The sequence below is a fragment of the Lycium ferocissimum genome, unplaced genomic scaffold (assembly GCF_029784015.1).
Source record: "Lycium ferocissimum isolate CSIRO_LF1 unplaced genomic scaffold, AGI_CSIRO_Lferr_CH_V1 ctg10973, whole genome shotgun sequence".
Classification (NCBI taxonomy): domain Eukaryota; kingdom Viridiplantae; phylum Streptophyta; class Magnoliopsida; order Solanales; family Solanaceae; genus Lycium; species Lycium ferocissimum.
In genome coordinates this window covers 7,977-27,015 of record NW_026713584.1, presented here as the reverse complement: position 1 = coordinate 27,015, position 19,039 = coordinate 7,977, and the positions used below count along the sequence as shown (strand labels likewise).

The following is a 19,039-nucleotide window of genomic DNA, read 5'->3' as shown; positions in this document are numbered from 1 at the left end:
GCAATCAACACCTTCGTCTCAAGAAGTGTCAACTGTCCAAACAACACATAATCCAAGTGTATCAAGATTTATCTATCTAGTTCTGTAGTTATATTAGTTAGGTTCTTTTGTGGATCCGACTACTTATTTTTGCAAGTATTGTGTAATAGGTGTTTCGTTGGTTAGTTATAGGATCTCTACAAAACAACTAGATTGTTTAGGCGGACAGCTTATGAAACAGGTTCTTTAGGTGTTATAAGGAATTTGTAAACCTTTCAACGGCTCAGATTTTAGTGAAGTCTTTGGGTAAATACTATAGGAAGATATGATTTTTGACTCCCTTGATCAAGGAGTTTTCCACGTTCAAATACTTGTGTTGATTTACATTCCGCTTTATTACCTTCTTACGTGAATTGTTCTAAAAATATAATTCTTGAGAACGCATAGGACTAGCACGATCCTAACAACCACCCATTAAACCGTACCCCACTATCCCGCGGGAATTCTTCGGTTATCAAAAACAAAAAGAATTAGAATGACCTGAAACACGAAGTACAGTAAAGGAAAAAAACAAGCGAATCCTCCATTATAATTTCACGAAGGTCCAAGTGACTATGCATAGGTTCAAGAGCAAAACACGCTTCTACTTCTATTAGCATCAAACATTGCTATAAATAATGCACAAACCCCATTGGTAATCACATTATACCAATAGATTCATATAATCCAACACGTGAACGATACTCATCTACAAACTCTCCTATCTGAAAACAAACCCCCATCGGTAATCACATTATACCAATAGATTGCAATAATCTAACACGTGAACGATAGTCATCTACAAACTCTCCTTTCAGAAAATACTGATGAACTTCTGCATTTCTATCAGCAAAAGTAAGATCTCCAGTTGTTGGACTGTACACTTGTGATAAAAATTACAGCATGTATTTAACAAAAAATGACTATCACTTAACAGAACGCATTTCACCCATGGGGAAAAAGGAGAGAGAACAAAACTTCAGTCACCGTCACTATTTCATTTTTCTTGAATACATTCTTGCTGTTGTTTCTTCTTCCTTGGCTATCCCTTCCCCTGTTCTCCGCTGAAATGTGCCTTTTCTTTTTGTATATGTTTGGGAAAGTAGACAAAGGTAGTTATATATGTACAAGGGATCCACCACTTGCTGATATCAGTGTGCTTATCTGGTCCGGAACTCATTCTCCTGGAATCTAGTTAGGTTGTTGGAGAACTTATCTCTGTTCTTCTGATCCAAACTTCGCGTTATATCAGCCATAAGTTTGTCAAAGCACAGTGAAAGACGCTGTTGTTGGTCTGCTGACTGCAAATAAAAATGGATAAAGAGAAGCTGTCAGCACAAGTAAATAGCTTATTAGGCCGGGAAGGATTGCTCATATGATTTGCATTTATACTACCAGTCCAGCTCTTTCGCCCTTGTAGCAGGAGAAAAAATTGTTTAATAATAAACATGATGCCAAATAAACCAGCAATATAGCAACTGACAAAATAAATTATCTCTAACAAATTCGTTTCTCATACCTGTGAAGACAAAATCTGAGCTCTTAAGTTTGAGAACATCTGCAAGATGCAAGTCATAATCGTATCAGGTATAGTAATAACCAACCATGCCTCTCCACTACAAGTACATTTTAGAATCTAAATTGTTCTTGCTTTCATAATGTTAATGCATCCACTAAATTATTCCTTCCTCCACACAGAATTACAGATAATCAGAAATCTGGAGTGCAGGTTTCAAAATGGTTAGCTCCCTCTATAAACTTTTGCATAAGTCGAATAATTTGACGGATTGGGATGATTCTTTTAACAAAGAATATTAGTCATAAGGGAATTCCATGACAACCTTTTAGAAAGAAGCAATGGACTATGCAAAGGGACAACATCAAGCACTGTGGATACAACTATTTCTGATATTTAATTGGTGCAGCAGCTTTTGAAACTAAGAACACATCTCAACGGCAAGCGCCGGATTAAATCTGCTGATTCTATTATCATTCATAAAGTTATGCTTCTCTTTTGCTACTACTATAAATAAATGATATTAGAATGTGGAACTGCTGTGACAACTTGCCCAGAGAACCCACTACTGCATTTTTCTTGAAAACTGTGTGTGTTTGTCATAGTTGTGTTTTTGCATCTTGCAGTTTTTGAAATAATTAGTGGAAAGGAATCTAAATGCTAGAATAATCTTCTTCTTCTTATTCTTTTTTTTTTTTTTTTTTTTTTTTTTGAGATAAATCTAAATGCTACAAAAATCAGTATCACCTCTTCGCTGATGAGTATCATACTCAGCATCGGTCGACTTAGGCTCCACTGGTTGCCACAATCTTCAAATAGAACAATCTCAAAGAGCGTCTTCAATATCTATCAAGGAAAATGATCACATTGGCATAACAAATGGATCAGTCCAGTATCACGAGACATTGTTTTTCTTTTAATAAGGTCAAGTAAATTTCATCAAAATCAGTACCAAGAAGGTACTATGAAGGGTACAAGAAAGGAATTACAAATTTTCACAATGCCCATGCTATCTAAACAATCCACAAATTGAAACATGCTATCTAACATATGACCCTTGCACCAAAAGTACAGATTTTGTAAACTAAACATCTATGCTTTACAAAAGAAATGTCATCTTTTTTCCTCAAAACATCTCTTGGTTCTCTCAAGCCAATTAGTCTAAGAAGTGCGCACTTTCATATATGTTTAGAAGTTTTTTATTTCCATATGTTTAAAAAAATTGGTTAATGCAATTGTCTTGTGTGCATTAGCAATTTTGTGAAAACACTTTGTGCTTTTATCACCTTGTTTGATCCATAAAAAATTTTGCTTCTCGCCTCCAAGATGTTTCTTCAGCTCTTGCAATATCTTCCACCTCTTTACAATGGCTGGACTTCACAGAACATCCAATTCTTAGCTCCTCCTACTGAATTTGACTTTATCCAGCATAGCAAGTTATTCCAAAGACAGCTTTCTGTAATTTCTGCAGCAAATCAAAGACTTCCTATTCCATTTTTGATTTCCAGCTCCAACAACTCAACTTTTTGGCTAGACACTTACAGTAGGGAGGAAGAGCTCGCACGTTTCTGAAAATGAAATTAGCGGAAATGAGGATGCTGAGATAGATGTGTGAGCATACGAGGAGAGATAGGATTAGAAATGATAATATTCGGGACAAGGTAGGAGTGGCCTTTGTGGTGGACAAGATGAGGGAAGCAAGGCTGAGATGGTTCGGGCATGTGAAGAGATGCATAGATGCCCAGCCGAGGAGGTGTGAGAGGTTGACTATGGTGGGTCTGAGGAGAGGTAGAGGGAGGCCAAAGAAATATTGGGGATAGGTAATTAGACAGGACAAGGCGCACCTTCAGTTTACCGAGGACATGATCCCATATAGGAGGATTTACAGGTCGAGGATTAGGGTAGAAGGTTAGTAGGGTAGTCGAGCCACTCAGTGATCTTGGGAGATATAGAGGGCTGTTTGGTAAGCTGAATTATCTCCCATGACTAGACCCGACACTTCTTTTCGTGTGTTGTAAGTTAGGTTATGGATTCTCCCTCGGATAATAGTCATTGGGATGCAGTTGTCCGAATTCTCGCGATATATAAAGTCAACTCTAGGTAAAGGACTACTCTTCGAGGATCGAGGCCATGAGTGCATCGTTGAATATACAGACGTTGATTGGGTAAGATCCCCTTCTGATAGACATTCGACATCTGGATACTGTGTTTTAGTAGGAGGTAATTGGTGTCCTGGATGAGTAAGACGGAGTGTAGTAGTGCAAAATTAGAATATCGAGCAATGACTGTAGCAACTTGTGAGCTAGTTTGGATTAAGCAGTTGCTTAGAGAAATAAAATTTGGAGAATTCAGTCAGATGGAACTTGTGTGTGATAAAAAAGTGGCCCTTCATATAGCATCAAATACGGTGTTTCATGAGAGGACTAAGCACATTGAGATTGACTGACACTTTTTCAAAGAAAAGATACTCTCCAAAGATATTGTTACAAAAATTTTGAAGTCAAGTGATTAGCTTGCAGATATTTTTACCAAGTCACTCACTGGTCCTCGTGTTAGTTACATCTGAAACAAGCTCAGTACATATGACTGGTATGCACCAGCTTGAGGGGGAGTGTTAGAATGGGAATAGGTATAAGATCTGTATATACTATATAGTATCCTACATGGAAAAGGGTTGGGATGTAGTATCTATAAATAGGGCTCAATGTAATAATGTAGATACATAATTTTAATAATATTTTTCTCTCATAATTTCTCAGAGACTCCAATATATAGGCCCTTTTCTTTTTCGATCCATAACAGCATATCAAGGAGCACATTTTCGAGGTTCCATTGTCTAGACCCCTTGTTTTTTTTTTCATTTTCAGCATATTCCCATGTTGACGCCTCTTCTCGATTTAATCGTTCACTGAAATTGCGTTCTTCACTCCCAACAGGAGAATCAACTCCAGATGTTCGTGTGACATTGCAACTGTAAAACCCAATCCCCGCTACCCATATGCAGTTTCTAAAATGTTCTTGAAATCGTTATAGCTTCAAATAAAATGAGCATTTGAACTTACTTCAAGAAATATGCTTGGACAGTCTGCTAAATGCTGCGCCAGGTTAAGAGCCACAGGCGTAGTAGGTGACTCTCCAGTTGTTATGTGTTCAAAATAAAAAGTAGCCAAGTTGTCCACAGCAGAGGCACACTAGAACAAAATAATTAGAGTTAGTAATTTCAGAATAAAGTATATGTTCATGCCAGCAGCCTTGTTGAAATATGACCACCCCATAAAGTTTAAGCTGTCAAGAAAGATCACACTATATAGTACTTAATTATATTATGTCTCACACTATATAGTACTTAATTATATTATGTCTCACTCCACGTGTGTACATAATTCTTTATCATTAGCCAAACACGTGAAAGCTTTTTTTTTTTTTTTTTTTTTTTTTTTTTTTTGGGTTGGTGTTGAGATTTTGAACACAAGACCTTTGCCGGAGCTGATACAATGTTGAAATGTGTGACCACCACGTGTAAAAGCTTAAGTTGTTATCACATTACTTGATTATATTATGTCTCAACACTTGCATAGATTAAACAGATACAAAGAAATGGTATTCGACATTCCAAGGACGATGGTCTGACACAAAGCACAAACCTGTGATTTGATAGTTGCATCCAGTACTTTAAGTCCAGACTCAAGAGATCCAGCAATAAATGTAAAGCTACTTGAGTCCAAATTTAGTATCAGCTGGATCTGGTTTTTCATCATGATCTCCAGGAATGTGAAGTAAGCTCCTGAAAGCTGCAGGATGAGACAATTGGAAGTGGTTATATTTTTATAATGGAATTAATAGCATCTATAGAAGCATCACTCCATTAAAAGACTTGGATGAAGCTTTGGAAACTTTTAGAAGCCTATGGCAAGATTTCAAATAAAGAAACTTCAGAACAAGCTCATTGGGCTAAAGAAAGAAGTGTCTAGTTTTGGAGGAAGAGCTCCAGCCAAAGAGAATTGTTTGGCCAAGTGTTATATTTATTTTATGGGCCAAAATCGAGGTAGATTGGGATCAACAACTGGCCCTTGAAGGAGGTCCAAATCAACTTGCACACTAAGAAGCTCCGCTTGCGCCACATTTCAGCCTTTAAAATGGGCTTCCTTGCTCCCCAATAAGGCCTAAATAGGCCTGCAAATCATTAAGAGGGCTGCTATCCAAGTTGTTTGCAAGCGTCGTCTAGATTCCAATTTTTTTTAATTTTAGGGTTAGTCAAAGTTTCCTTATTTATTTCCTAGTTAGTCATGGAATGTAATGGGCACATTTTTAAATACTTTCCTTATTTCTTTCCCTAGGTAGTTATTAATACTTTTCCTCTCCCTAATGATGTTGGATTTCCTTCTCGTAAACCTATTGGATTTGCTTATCCAAAGTAGATTAGGATTCTAATTCCTTGATTGTTTATACTAAGGTTGGACACCGCTTAGACCCTATATATAGGGGTGATTTCTTTGTTATTTTTAGACCAACCTCAGATTATTATCAATAATATTGAGAGGACTTTTCCTTCAACTCCTGAATGTGGATACTCTTGGATTTATTCAACCTTTAAGAATCAACTTTAAGGTGGTAAGTTTAATTCCCTTGAAAACTTAGGTTACTTTAGGTATTCAAGAAAGGCGAGACGTTTAGGCTTATTGTTGTTCTTTGTTACTCTAAAAGGGGTCGGGTTCTATAATCTATTTTCGTAGATTAATTCTCCACCAAAGGCGATTAGTATTTTGCTAACTAATTGTTCTTGTTAGGAACTAATTCCGAGGATAGACTTGTCTCGAAATTCTTGATATCATTTTCTTGAATTTCTTGATCCATCTTGAATTCAAGAAACACTTTCTTGAATTTATTCTATCTTTTATTTTCAAGACTCGATAACGCCTGAAATCACATCCAACTATAGGAATACAAATGGCGCTCCAAACACATATAAAACTATCATGGGCTCCTATCAAATCCATATTTAAAGATGTATATCTTGATAAAAATATTATAATCAAGCTACAGAATTTTTCATATGCTAGCATCAATGTCAGAACAAAATTGCCTAAAATTTCAGATAAAACATAATGCCAAAAGAAAACAGCACTATTTCTTCCCACCACAATGTTGACCTCTCAAACGTGTCAGTAGTCTGTATATTTTCCCGTGTTGTAACAGTGTTACTTCTAAGTATGTTTTCTTAGCTGAGTGGATGTAGACCACTCGCCCACAGTATGTTTTCTTAGCTGAGTGGATGTAGACCACTCGCCACAACAGACCACACTTTACACCTGCAAAAAGCCCACGGAAACTTGGGGCTCAAACTTGGTGCATATGTGATGCTCCCGTTCTTTGTTGGGAGTAAACTCCCAAGTAAGTAGAATGCTGACAACAAATTTTGGAGCTTATTGCTAAGCTTATATGTTCCAAAATCACATAAAACATCTTTGCTCAAAGCATAAAGCAGCAAAAGTTTAAATTCAAATCACACCAGCTTAAACGTACTGTTTTGTTAACGTCATAAATCAAGAGGAGTTGATCCTCATGTAATAAGCATCTAAGAAATAAAGTAACCAGAGAGCTTTCTGAATCGACCAGCTCTTAATAAAATACCTTTCGGTACGCGAGTATATCTGCCAAAGGAATAGATAGTGCCATCCTCATAGCAATGTCAAAAGCATCTGCAAGCGCTCTGTCGCCATAAATCTCAAACACCCCAAAGTTGACATAGTTACCAGCAAGTGCTACAGCACAGAGTGAAGCATAAGCAATTACATAATGAAAGGACCCTCAGTTCAGTTCTTTACATTCTCATTAGTTAACATTTCACATTTTCACGGTTACAGTACTGTTCATTAGCTAAATACACAGAGGGAGAAAACACAAACAACCTGCTGGCGAAAGAGCAACATATATTCTGTACAACGGAAAAGAATTACAAAAGAAAGTGGAAACAAAGGAAATGAAAAACAAAGGTAAGCAGGACTTGCTTAAATAGCTTTTCACTTGACTGTTCAGAACAATAAGATCATAGAATTCCAGGTTTATAGAAAAATCAACTTTATAAAATATACTTATTTCTTATTTAGAGGAAAGAAACTTAGTCAAGACAAAAATAATAAACTACTCTAGTTAAGTTCATCACAATTAGAAGGCAAAAGAGGCGAAAAAACAAGACAACCTAAAGCACAAGCAGTGAGCTCCGATAGTCTTCTGCTTGGCATGAAACCAGCAGTCAGGAGAAGGTTGGTCTTGCAAGCAAACAACATACAGGAAGCTTTCCAATTGAAGGGCCAACAATTACACAGGGAATTCTAAGTCATTACCAACACTGGTTATAAGCTAAAAATATCCTACCTCTTGAGAGAATAGTCAAGGAAATCCAAATACCCTTGTATTTCAACTGATACATATCCACGTGATTAGGCCGAGAGAGAACTCTGGATCCATATGCAACAATCAATTTGCTAAGTTCTCGAAAAAGAAGAATGCCATTGGGAGATGAGGTTTCAAAATTCAGTCGTTGGGACTTGTTCAGCACAAACTCAGCTACGAATTTAAGTAGCGGTGTTGTCACCTATTCCAGGCATTAACAGAAATGAAAACATAGTTATATCAGATCTAATGGCAGAAGAAACTAAAAGATCTCCAGTGTGCACCGAAGAACAAGCACATTATAGGGAACAATTTCTGTGTTTTTTAATGGCAAAAGACATGGTTTGCACACTGAGCTATAACCGAAAAGTCGAGTTTCACGCTCCAACTAATCGGGCAACCTATTACCCCCCCTATCCTTGTTCAAAGTGAAATTAATACTACCCTACAAGGTGATATGGCAGATAAATTGTTTTCACCTTACTAAAAGCGCGAGGGAAGCATAAAAATATCCAAACTTGATTAACTTATCCAGATGTCCTTTTATCATTGGACATTAGGTACACTTACGCTTTATTAGTTTTATTAGTATAGTACTAAGACTCTTCTTTCTGCTTCTTCATTTTCTTTCTTTTTCTTATTTTCTCTCTTTTTCTGCTCTATTCCTGCCGGAGTACCACCTACGGCCACCACAATGCCATTTCAGCCCCAAGCCATCAGTAACATACTTGATTTTTCACTACGCATAAAGAACACCAATAATATGCGTGATTTTCTTCTGAAGAATTTTAGCAATTTTACAGATCTGAAAATTTATGTTTGCTTCACCCGGCAACAATGGCACCAACTATCATCGCTCCACCGCCAGCAGCTTCTACTCCATAGCCATCTTATTATTCTTTGTTTTTCTCTTCAGATTCACTTTTGTTTTCTTTTTTCCCCTCAATTTATCAATGATGATCAGGAATTTAAAAGATGATGCTATGGTGGAGGAGGAAAAACCCAGGAACCAAAAGGAACCCATTGAGCTCCAACTTGATAGAGAATCTGGAAAGATCGTCTAGCCCAGTTGCTTCCCTTTCAGTCGCTTCCTCGGATTTATCTTACTTAACTTATTTAACCTTGGGTTAATTTACTTCGCCTAAAGGAAGAAAAATTTTCGAACCCTTGGTTTTCGATGCGAGGTTTAAGTCCGACGAGAATAATATTCTATGACTAGCAATTCATTTATTTTCAAATTTGAAAGACCCTTCTTTATTTTCAGCCGTTCACCGGGGCTTCGGTCGCCGGCTCCCCGAGTTATTCAACTAACACCGGATTCTGTAGTAGAGGAATTTCTGCTGGGCCTTTATCCTTTTTTTAGGTTCATCCTCCCAGAAGCTAGTAGTTTGGCTAAAAAGAGATAATCATAAGAAAATGATCGAAAAGTCTTTTTTGATGCGTCTATAATAGCCTATGGCGAGGTTCAAACGAGGAAAGGCTTACGGCGGATACCTAGGCACCCAGAGACGAGGAAGGGCCCTAAGCCTTTCCTCCTTTTAACCTCGCCCACCTCTTTGAGTGAATCGAGAAATAGGTTTGATTGTCCAAGCCAATGACTACTATGATTTATGGGTTTTTGACGAGTTCCAGAACCAAGGCGGTTCGATCAAAATGAATTCTTGTTTTGACTAAATAGTTATGGATGAGGTCGATACTACTCACTTGGAAGAGGAGGAAGCGGCCCCAGGTGGCGAAGAGCCGACATCGAGGTGCCAAACCTTCCCGTCGGTTGCCCTTCTTTCTATTTGCTGCAGTAAATGAGACTGACTCAATGGAAGCTATTCTAACAAATGGAGTTAAATGCGTTAGTGTTTTGCACCGAGAAGAAGATCAAGGGAATCGTCTAACGTTGAAAAAGCTGCTAAGCAGAATAGTTTTCTTTTCTCTTGCGAGAGCCGGACTTTCAACTAAAAATCCTCTTTTTTAGGAGTACGGTTCCGGATAATTAGGGAAGTGGAGTAATTGTGAAGACTAGCGTAGAAGTTACTAACTTTTTTTTATGGAAGCCGAGACCCCTCCGCGACGTGGTCTTAGAAATACTAAATAAGAAATAAGAATAAGGAGTCTTGAGTCCTTAGTGTAAATTGTGTTGAGATATATAGTATTCTTGATAAACAATTGTTTGGACCTTATTGGATATTATACTATGATATAATTTACGTGCATAATATTTATGCGCTCGTTGTGTGATTGCATTTTCTAACACTTGGTCCAGGGGTATTTAAACTAGCGGATCAAGGATCTTCTATCGGTTATATTTACATATAACTCACTCCTTACCTGCATGTCCATGCAGATACTATTGGTGGCGACAGAGCTAGTAGCTAACAAGTTCACTAGAGTCAATCCAGTTGTTGAGGTGAACCGCCGCATTGTTCGTGGAGGCTATCAAATAGTCTTTATTATTTATTCATTGTTGTATTTTCTTTCGGGATTTACACACTCGAGTCTTGTGAAATTCTTTAAGATGCTCCATGGTCTAGTGTAAGATTCGGGCAAGAGTTTTAGATTAATATTCTGAGATACTAATTATCCATAATTAATTATCATATTGTTTGTGTACTTATTTAATATATTAAGTGCTGCAATTTATGGTTAAAATATGAAAATTTGGTTCGCCTGGCCGGTGGTGTGTGCTGGGTACCAATCACGTCTAGGGGGTAGTTTGGGACGTGACAGCAAGTTACTGTTTTGTTTCCAATGTTGTTAGCTCTTCATTTCACCAGCATGTTAACCCATATACACAAACGTGCTTTATCCAGGACCCATACTGCAACCAGAGTAGCTCATTATTGTATTAGCAAGTAAACGTCAAGAGAAAAGCATAGACATAGTATATTAGATGTGCTTCCATGGAGTACGACTTCTATGGAAGAATGTGTGGAAAACAGAACGGTTGCAAAGATTTAAACCAGGAACTGTAAAACGCTCTTTGAAGAACAATTAAACCCTTAAGGATTTAATGAAGCACTACACTTTAACTGCATGCCACAAGCTACTGCATGTGTCGTGGAAAGGAAAAACTCCTTCCCTGCATTCCTCCCTTTCCATTTAAAAAAAAAAAAAAAAAAAAAAAGGCGCAAATTAGCTTGGGCTGGCATAGGCATAAAGATTTGATTGAATGAATGCCACTTGGTAGTTTTCAAACAAATCCAATGTTGGGCCAAGCCCTGCCAGCCGGTAATAGCCGAAGGCAAAAAAGGGTGAGATAGGGAAGAGGAGATTAAGGATAGTCACTTCACTCCATAGAGAGTGCACGCAGAATCTTCTTTCATTTTCCATACCTTAAGGGCCGGAAGTACAGCCAAAAAGTACTTACACCAGTTATATTACAAATATTTGACAGCTGCTAAGCATTTGTTTTTTAAAAACACAAAAAACTTCTAAAATTAAGTGTTCTGTTATCAAGCAAGAATATATAGATAAAATGATAACTGTAGGCACACAACTTTGACGATGATAATAGAACCAGTGCAGTATGGCAAGTTGTGGATTAGGTCTCACCTCTGGAGTGTCTGCCCATATTGTTATAGCCTTAAGAAGAAGAGGAATGTGTGATGGATATAACCAATCAAATAGGAAACCGTATGTCCTTCGGCTGTTGAACGGTAGGAATAGGAGGACAAAGTAAAAATTAGAGTGTTCAAAAAATCAAGTCTTGTGCCTCAACAGAAAATATTCATATTGACCATGCTACTAACCTATTTGTAGCCATAGCAATTCCTCTGAGATCCCTCATCAACCCAATTAATGCTTGTTTAACATCATCAGTGCGAAACAAGGCATCCGATATCAATTCCAAACTCAGCAAGACCTTTTATTGCATCATTAAACTCAAATCATCAGTGTGAGGAGCAGAAACATAAGTAAAGCTTCTGAACTTCAATACTAAAACGAATTACTAGGAGCAATTAACTCATGGAAAAGAGTGCTAAGCAATCTGTGGTGCAATTAAACAAAAAGAAGGCTGAGGGGTAAAAATCTTTTGCATACTATTGAAGGTAAGACAAAGGAGAGAGTTACTTTAATGACCGTTCCAAATACATAAATACCTGCAAAAGTGGATCCACTGATGCTTTAAATTTCAAAAAGCTATCTTCCATAAAGATCAACAAGCCAATAATGTAGTAGAACGTAGTTCTACTACGAGAGCACCTGTAGTCCCCCAAAAATGGGAATTCTTCCCTCTAAATATGCAAAATTTAAAGTTCCAGTCCAACCAAAGACACAAATGTTAGGAATCAACAGAAAAGAGAGCAATATACCCCAGTTACAAATGATACTTACATTCCGATGGGAGATTATTAATTGAGTAGTATCCAACTTTACAAGAAGTTTTGCAGTCATATATCTGTCAATCCAAGAAGGTTAAAGTAATTAAAATAGAGCAGGAGATGTCCTCAATTCTAATGATAGCAAAAAACTTGAGACGAAAAGTAAGATGATACTTGCCCAGATGCCATTTCCAACATGAGATTTAATGTTTGACTGATGACTTCCTCACTCTAATGAAAAAGAAGAGAAATAATGATTCACGTTCATGGAAAAATCACAAGAAATCAACTACTACAATTACCTCTCCGTAAAACTTAAGATTGGTTGCTATCTTCCCAACAATGACATTCAATATAAGCATATGATCATGGAGCCCAAGAAGCTCAGCCAATCTAGCATATAGTTGCTGCAGAAGAATAAATGGATTAAATACCCAGTAAGAAATGAGAATAGAAAGTTTAGCACTTGGGTACGATAGCAAACAAATTTCAATTATGTACCTTAGATGAATGTATTGCCTGATCTCCAACATACGACTTTCTGAAGTTCTGGAAGAATACAAGAATAGCTAGATCAAGGCGCTGTTTGCTCGTTTCTGCATATCTCTGCATTACATGATGAATGACATAAACGATGACGTGAGAACCAAAATGTCACCCAATATATACAAATTTGATCAATTTCCTAAGGAAAGAAAAAAGAATACAATGCTCGAATGTGTAAAAGAGACAATGCAGTTGACACAATAGAGTCGCACCTTCATTCTATTTCAGGAGAACATGACAAAATAACTTTTTTATATTTCAGTGCTATATTGCCAAAGTATATCAGGAGGAAATTTGAGCAAACCTGACTGCGTAAACCACTATCAGTAACATTTATCAGCCGCAGTACACGTGCAGAAAGTTCCGCATCATGGATTTCTTGAGATTCGCCGCTGAAAGTGCAAAGAAACATGAGGAAAAAAATTGGGAGAATGGTGAATCTAGAAGTTTCACAACACAGTTAGGACCCGTTTGGCCATGAGAATTATTCACTTTTTCCCGATAAATGTTTTCACATTTTTCAAAAGTTAGTGTCTGGCCATAGAAATTCCAAAAACAACTTGAAGTTGTATTTGGAATTTGAAAAACAACCAAAACTTAGTTTTTCACTTTTTACATTTTTTCCATTTTCTGTTTTGGACATTTACTTTTGTTTTTCTGCTTTCAATTTTTATCCTAAAAGTCTTTATTTTTATAAAAAAGGAACATTTTATAAAAAAGGAACATGTTTTCTATTTTGGGCCATTCTTGTTCGAATCTTTTTCAAGCATTGGTAGTGTTTACAGCTACTTGGGTTAGTTCTTGTTGGGTTTTGTATGGAGTACAAGTGCAAGGTGGGGTTGATGGGGCAGTGTTTACGCACTGGTTATGTTTATTAATTGCTTGGGTTTTGCTAGTTTTTAGAAATTGGGGGTATAAATCATATTTCATAAATTTTAGAAAAAGTACATTTAAACAAAATATTATTTGCAAGAACTATGGCCAAACACACAACTCTAACTCTAACTCCAACTTCAACTATCCCCAAAAAAGTGATTTTTTTTTTTTTTTTTTTTTTTTTTTAGTTTCTATGGCCAAACGCCTACTTAAACTAAGTAAATAAGCTGGCAATACCTATATCCACTAAGTTGCTTAGTCTTAACAATAGCTGCAATTATGTGAACTATCCAAGCATATTTTGTTTCCACCACTGTAAGAACCTGGGGATCAGCAGATTCCTGTTTCAAGCAGAAACAATGTATCACTCAAATGCATAAGCTCCATTGGGCCTTCAATTCTTACAAATTATAAGAAGAAAATCTAAGTGTACCATATACATCTGCAGCAGAGGATCAGTAATCTGTGTAATGTATGAGCTACAACTCTCATACTGTATCGAATAAAACCGAATTCAGCAAATCAAAAACCAACAGTGAAAACACATACTGAACTTAAAAAACAAAAAACAAAAAAACAAAAAACAAAAAACAAAAAACAAAAAAAAAACAAAAAAAAAAAAAAGGAGAGAGAGAGTCGAGAAGCTCTTAAGAACATTTTGATAATCTTCAAAGTGTCTGAACCTGAAATCTGCAAAGATAAGGAAGGCAATCGAGCTGATCTTGAAGAAGGTCAACATTGTCAAGGGGGTTCTCTGAGAGATCAGAGACTTCGCCCTACAACACCAGACATAACAGAAAGTAAATCAAAAGGCACAACTTAATATGAGAACTCTTGATGCAACCTCACATGCTAAATCAATTCAGTGCAACCTGAAAGGAACCAAATCTAGATGTGATAAAACTTTTGACGATCTCTGGCACAAATTCACTAAGCAGGCTTGGTGTATCTCCCTTCAAATATGGCACCGATGAAACCAATCTGGACCACAGTCCAAGAAGGTAGTAAACACTGCTGCTAGCCCACTGCTCATAGTTCCAAAAAAAAAAAAAAAAAATCGGTTTTCACAAAAACAGAGTCAAAATATATTGACCAAAGGCTATTCTTGAACGGTTATCAAAGAGATGACCTGCCAAGACTGCAAAGATTTCAAAGTAAATCCGGCAACCAGACGTATCCACTCCCCATAACTTTCCACATTGACAAGCTCCGATAACTGCGATAGAAGTACCAAAACCACATAAACAAGGCATATAAAGTATCAAACACATCGTAGGGATCAATAAAAGGAAGATGAAACAAAATATCCTGGCATGGTCAGACTTGAGACAAATGGTAAAGTCTACTATGAGCATGCCAATGAGGAGCAAACTTAAAAGCAAACAAATTTTCCATGACTATATCCTAATGAAGGCTTTGATGTGGTCAACTGTTATCGAAGAATTGGCAATACCAACTTGGTTCAGGTTATGGACCTAAATATGGTTTACTAAACACAATATCCTTCGTCTTCACACTACATAACCACTAGCAGATACTAACTTTTTTTTTTATCAAGTAAAAGGTTTCATTGATAATAACTAGACCAACTTGGCCATATAGAAGTATACCAAAACAGGAAAACCAACAAAATATGGTTCTCTCCAAAAGACACCCAATCCTCTAAATAAACAGGAACTACATGGATGCACCAAAGAAAATAAGGGATCGGAGACTACTCCTTAATTGAGCTAACTCCACCCCTTCAAAAGCTCTCGTATTTCTCTCTTTCCAAATGACCCACATTAAAGCAAGAGCAGTAACATTCTAAGCCTTGCACCTTCTTCTCCTAGCTTCCAGCTGAACATCAACTCCTCACGGATCTTGGCATAGCCCAGGAAACGCCAAACCATCTAAAGATATCCCACCATAACCTCATTGTTACCTTACAACGTAGCAAAATATGATCCACGTCCTCACCTGCCTCCTTACAAAGAAACACCAACTTATGCAAAGAATCTTTCGTTTCCTAAGATTTTCCGCCGTCACAATCACCCCTCTATTAGCTAGCCGCGAGGGGAAACACACCTTCCTCAGTACCTTAGGTATCCAGATCGAATCATACGGAAAGCTAACCTTTGTCCTAGCCAGAAACTTCTCATAGAAGGACTTGACAGAAAACAATTTATTATCACCCAACTCCCAACTCAAAGCATCGGATCTGTCGACTGGCTCTCATTGCTTGTGAAGAAACGCTAGCAATCTCTAATGCTAGGTCACCTCCTAATCTCCAGGAACCTCAAATCTCAAAAAGTCCCATCCCCTTGTGTCCCCCTAACTTTCTGAACAGACAACTACCTTTGGCAATAGACCCCATACAAAACCGAGAAATCATCTTTTAGCACATCTCCACACCACTTTCAATCAAAAAACTAACTCTACTCCCATCCCCAACCTTAAAAGCAATGTTGTCATCAAAGGCATCCCACCCCCTTCAATATATTCCACCACACACCACCCGAAAGGCATAGTAACCACATTTGTTCTCCAGCCCCATTCCATAACTCCATATCTATTCGCTATCACCCCTCTCTACAAACCTTCTCCCTCCATCCCGAATCCTCACAACCATTTACCCAAGTCTTTAACCCCAAGCCCTCCCCATCGTTTAGAAGATTGCATGGTCACCCAAAGCACTAAGTGAAACTTCTTAGCACCATCCGCCACATTCCAAAGAAAGTTTCTTTGCAACCTTCCCAACTTTTCTATGATAACGGTAGGTGCGCTGGACAGGGACATGCAATAAGTAGGGATACTCGATAAAGTGCTCTTGATAAGCACTTCCTTCCCCTCCTTTGGACAAGTATCTTTTCTGCCAACCCGCTAACCTCTTCTCTACCCTCTGAATGACCGAATTCCACAAGCCAAGGTCCTTGTTCGCCGCACCCAATGGTAATCCAAGGTAGGTAGGAGGGAGAGCCCTACGCAAAACTTGGGCAAGCAAGTCAATGTTGTCCACCGCACCAACTGGTATGATATCGCTACCTGGAACCATATTTTGTAGTTCTTGTATATGGCCAAGCTTTTAAAAACATGACTGCACCAACTTGGCCATATACAAGAAATATACCAAAACAGGAGAACCTACAAAATATGGTTCTCTCCAAAAGACACCTAATCATCTAACAAATAGGAACTACATGGGTGCACCAAAAAAAATTCATCTATTGCTCAAAGTTTCTAATTATTAATTTTTATCTTTTACTTGTCTAATTAATAAGCACTTATTTATTTTACATAATACATGAGCAATGTTTGAAGATTGTAAAACTTTGCACAAAGAAACAATACATAATCTCGAATAAGCAGTCATACAAACGACAGTATTGAAATGTGTGACTATCTCATCTACTAAGCTTAATTTGTGAGAGAAAACTTTATTAACTTAATTATATTTTCGGCACGCCCCTTCACGTGCGGTCTTTATTTATTTATTTTTATGAGCCAAGCACCTGGAATTCTTTTTCATAATGGGCGGTGGTGTCCATGGTTTCTTTTTTCTGAGTCAAGCATGTGGAAATTCTTTTTGATAATGAGTGGCGGTGTCCATAGTTAGAGATAGCACTCTTTTATTTACTCGACTATGTTTTCAACAAATACAAATATAAAAACCTGTATATTATAAATAGTACAAAATTACGAACAATCAAAAGGAAGATTTCTTTACGTTGAGTTAATTAACCCGGCTGGTTCGCCCGGATGCCTAGTAAAGAACAAGCTGGTGGGAAAGAGGTTAAGCATATACACAACAAATAGTAAAAACTAAGAACCACGATATAACAAAATAACAATTAATCAGTAAGCACAATACACGGAAATTTGGATTGGATGGGTTATTCTGTCCATCTTTTAGTTTCTTTTCATATACTTTTTAAGAGCAAGCTATGAATAGATTGAAATCATTGATGAAATTTCAAATCCCTTCCCAACATTACAAAGATATATAGATTCTGGTTATGAGTATTCTAACTGAACATAGGACAACATATGATTCTAATGGAACAATCTCAACTAAAGAGGGTTAATACAGATAAAGATGCAAAAATTAGCCCAAGAAAGACCTCTTTTTCGTATTATCAAGAAAACGAAGGTACCGGAGCAAAGGCTTCATACCTGATAATTGACTTTAAAACGTCCAAGAAGCCGACAAAACTCATGGTAATTATCATGATGAGCCAGACCTGTTCCAAGAAGGAGGAATGGGGACTCATTGCATCAGAACCTAAAACAGAATACAGCAAATGTAACATTCTAAACCATCATCCTCTTGCGCAATCTACGTGATGCTTAATCAGTAGGAATCATCTTATGTTCATCCGTTCATGTCCTTTCTCCCTCCCCCATCCCTCCATGTCAAAAGCTAGGAGAAAAAGGAAGTAGGAAAAATATGTTATCAACTCAAAAGACCTGTCCGATTTAGTATTTAATAAGTGTACTGCATCCAGTGATAATTACACGGAAATAGAAAAATACAGCAGCATGATTGCAAAAAGTGAGACCTGCCTGCTTTATCAATGTCTATATCTGACCTGTAATGGATATTGTTAGTTATAAGCTTTCCTTTTAAGAGCTTCACTGACAGAGATTAGCAGTTCGGTCTAATGAATCGGTTAGGTAAGTATAATTTTGGGTACAACTCACAGATGACATAACATCTTTTTTTGTTAAAGAATTGTTGGAACAGAAACTGTAAAGAATCAAAATGATTTCAGTTTTCCCAAATTTATCAAATTCAGATTTAGACTTCCTATTCTATTGAGCTACTACTTAAGGATTGAGGTTTTTCTGAAAACCAACGTCATAAAAGGGACCTGGTGTTTTGCAACAAGACTTTATTTCAGCTTGATAAACTTTACAATGTTTATGCATCATCTCTATCTCATAACCTGAATTCAATTTTTATTTGTGAGAAAGACAACCGGAATTCTATTCAACTATGAACTTCTTAAGTCCCAATGAAACCTTCAAATTAAAGAGAAATTGGCGCCTGAATAGAAGGGCACCTTTTGAAGATACTTAAATGACCTTATAAGTTACTTGAAAACCCATATCCAGTAGAGAGGTCTTCCGGCAGTCAGCTCTGCGATTTGTAAATTAGCATCCTTTTTTTTTTTTTTTTTGATAAAAAAGAGTTTCCTTTTTGTTTTCAACGGTGGTGTCCAGGCGAGTACTTGCTGCCTCCCACCAGTAGAGATAAGGGTAACTCAGCCCACCAAGACTTAGGCAGAAGGGAAGAAATCCCTTCATTTCTTGTCACTACTATAATTTGAACCCTAGTCTGCAAGGTTTGTACCCACTTCTTGACCACTAAGTCACACCCTTAAGACATCAAAAA

General features: G+C 37.3%; 1 protein-coding gene across 1 annotated transcript; it reads right to left on the bottom strand.

Moving 5' to 3' along the window:
* Positions 1-537: 537 nt before the first annotated feature.
* On the bottom strand, positions 538-17,919 carry LOC132041620 (uncharacterized; the record flags this gene model as incomplete). Its single annotated transcript, XM_059432316.1, has 21 exons — positions 538-1,319; positions 1,538-1,576; positions 2,282-2,380; positions 4,597-4,725; positions 5,179-5,325; positions 7,166-7,296; positions 7,910-8,129; positions 11,474-11,567; positions 11,671-11,783; positions 12,022-12,156; positions 12,257-12,320; positions 12,422-12,474; positions 12,546-12,650; positions 12,745-12,849; positions 13,094-13,181; positions 13,903-14,006; positions 14,099-14,158; positions 14,349-14,441; positions 14,538-14,690; positions 14,795-14,881; positions 17,818-17,919. Coding segments are annotated over 21 exons (2,262 nt in total), but the record flags the coding sequence as incomplete, so codon positions are not given.
* Between the last annotated feature and the right edge of the window lie 1,120 nt (positions 17,920-19,039).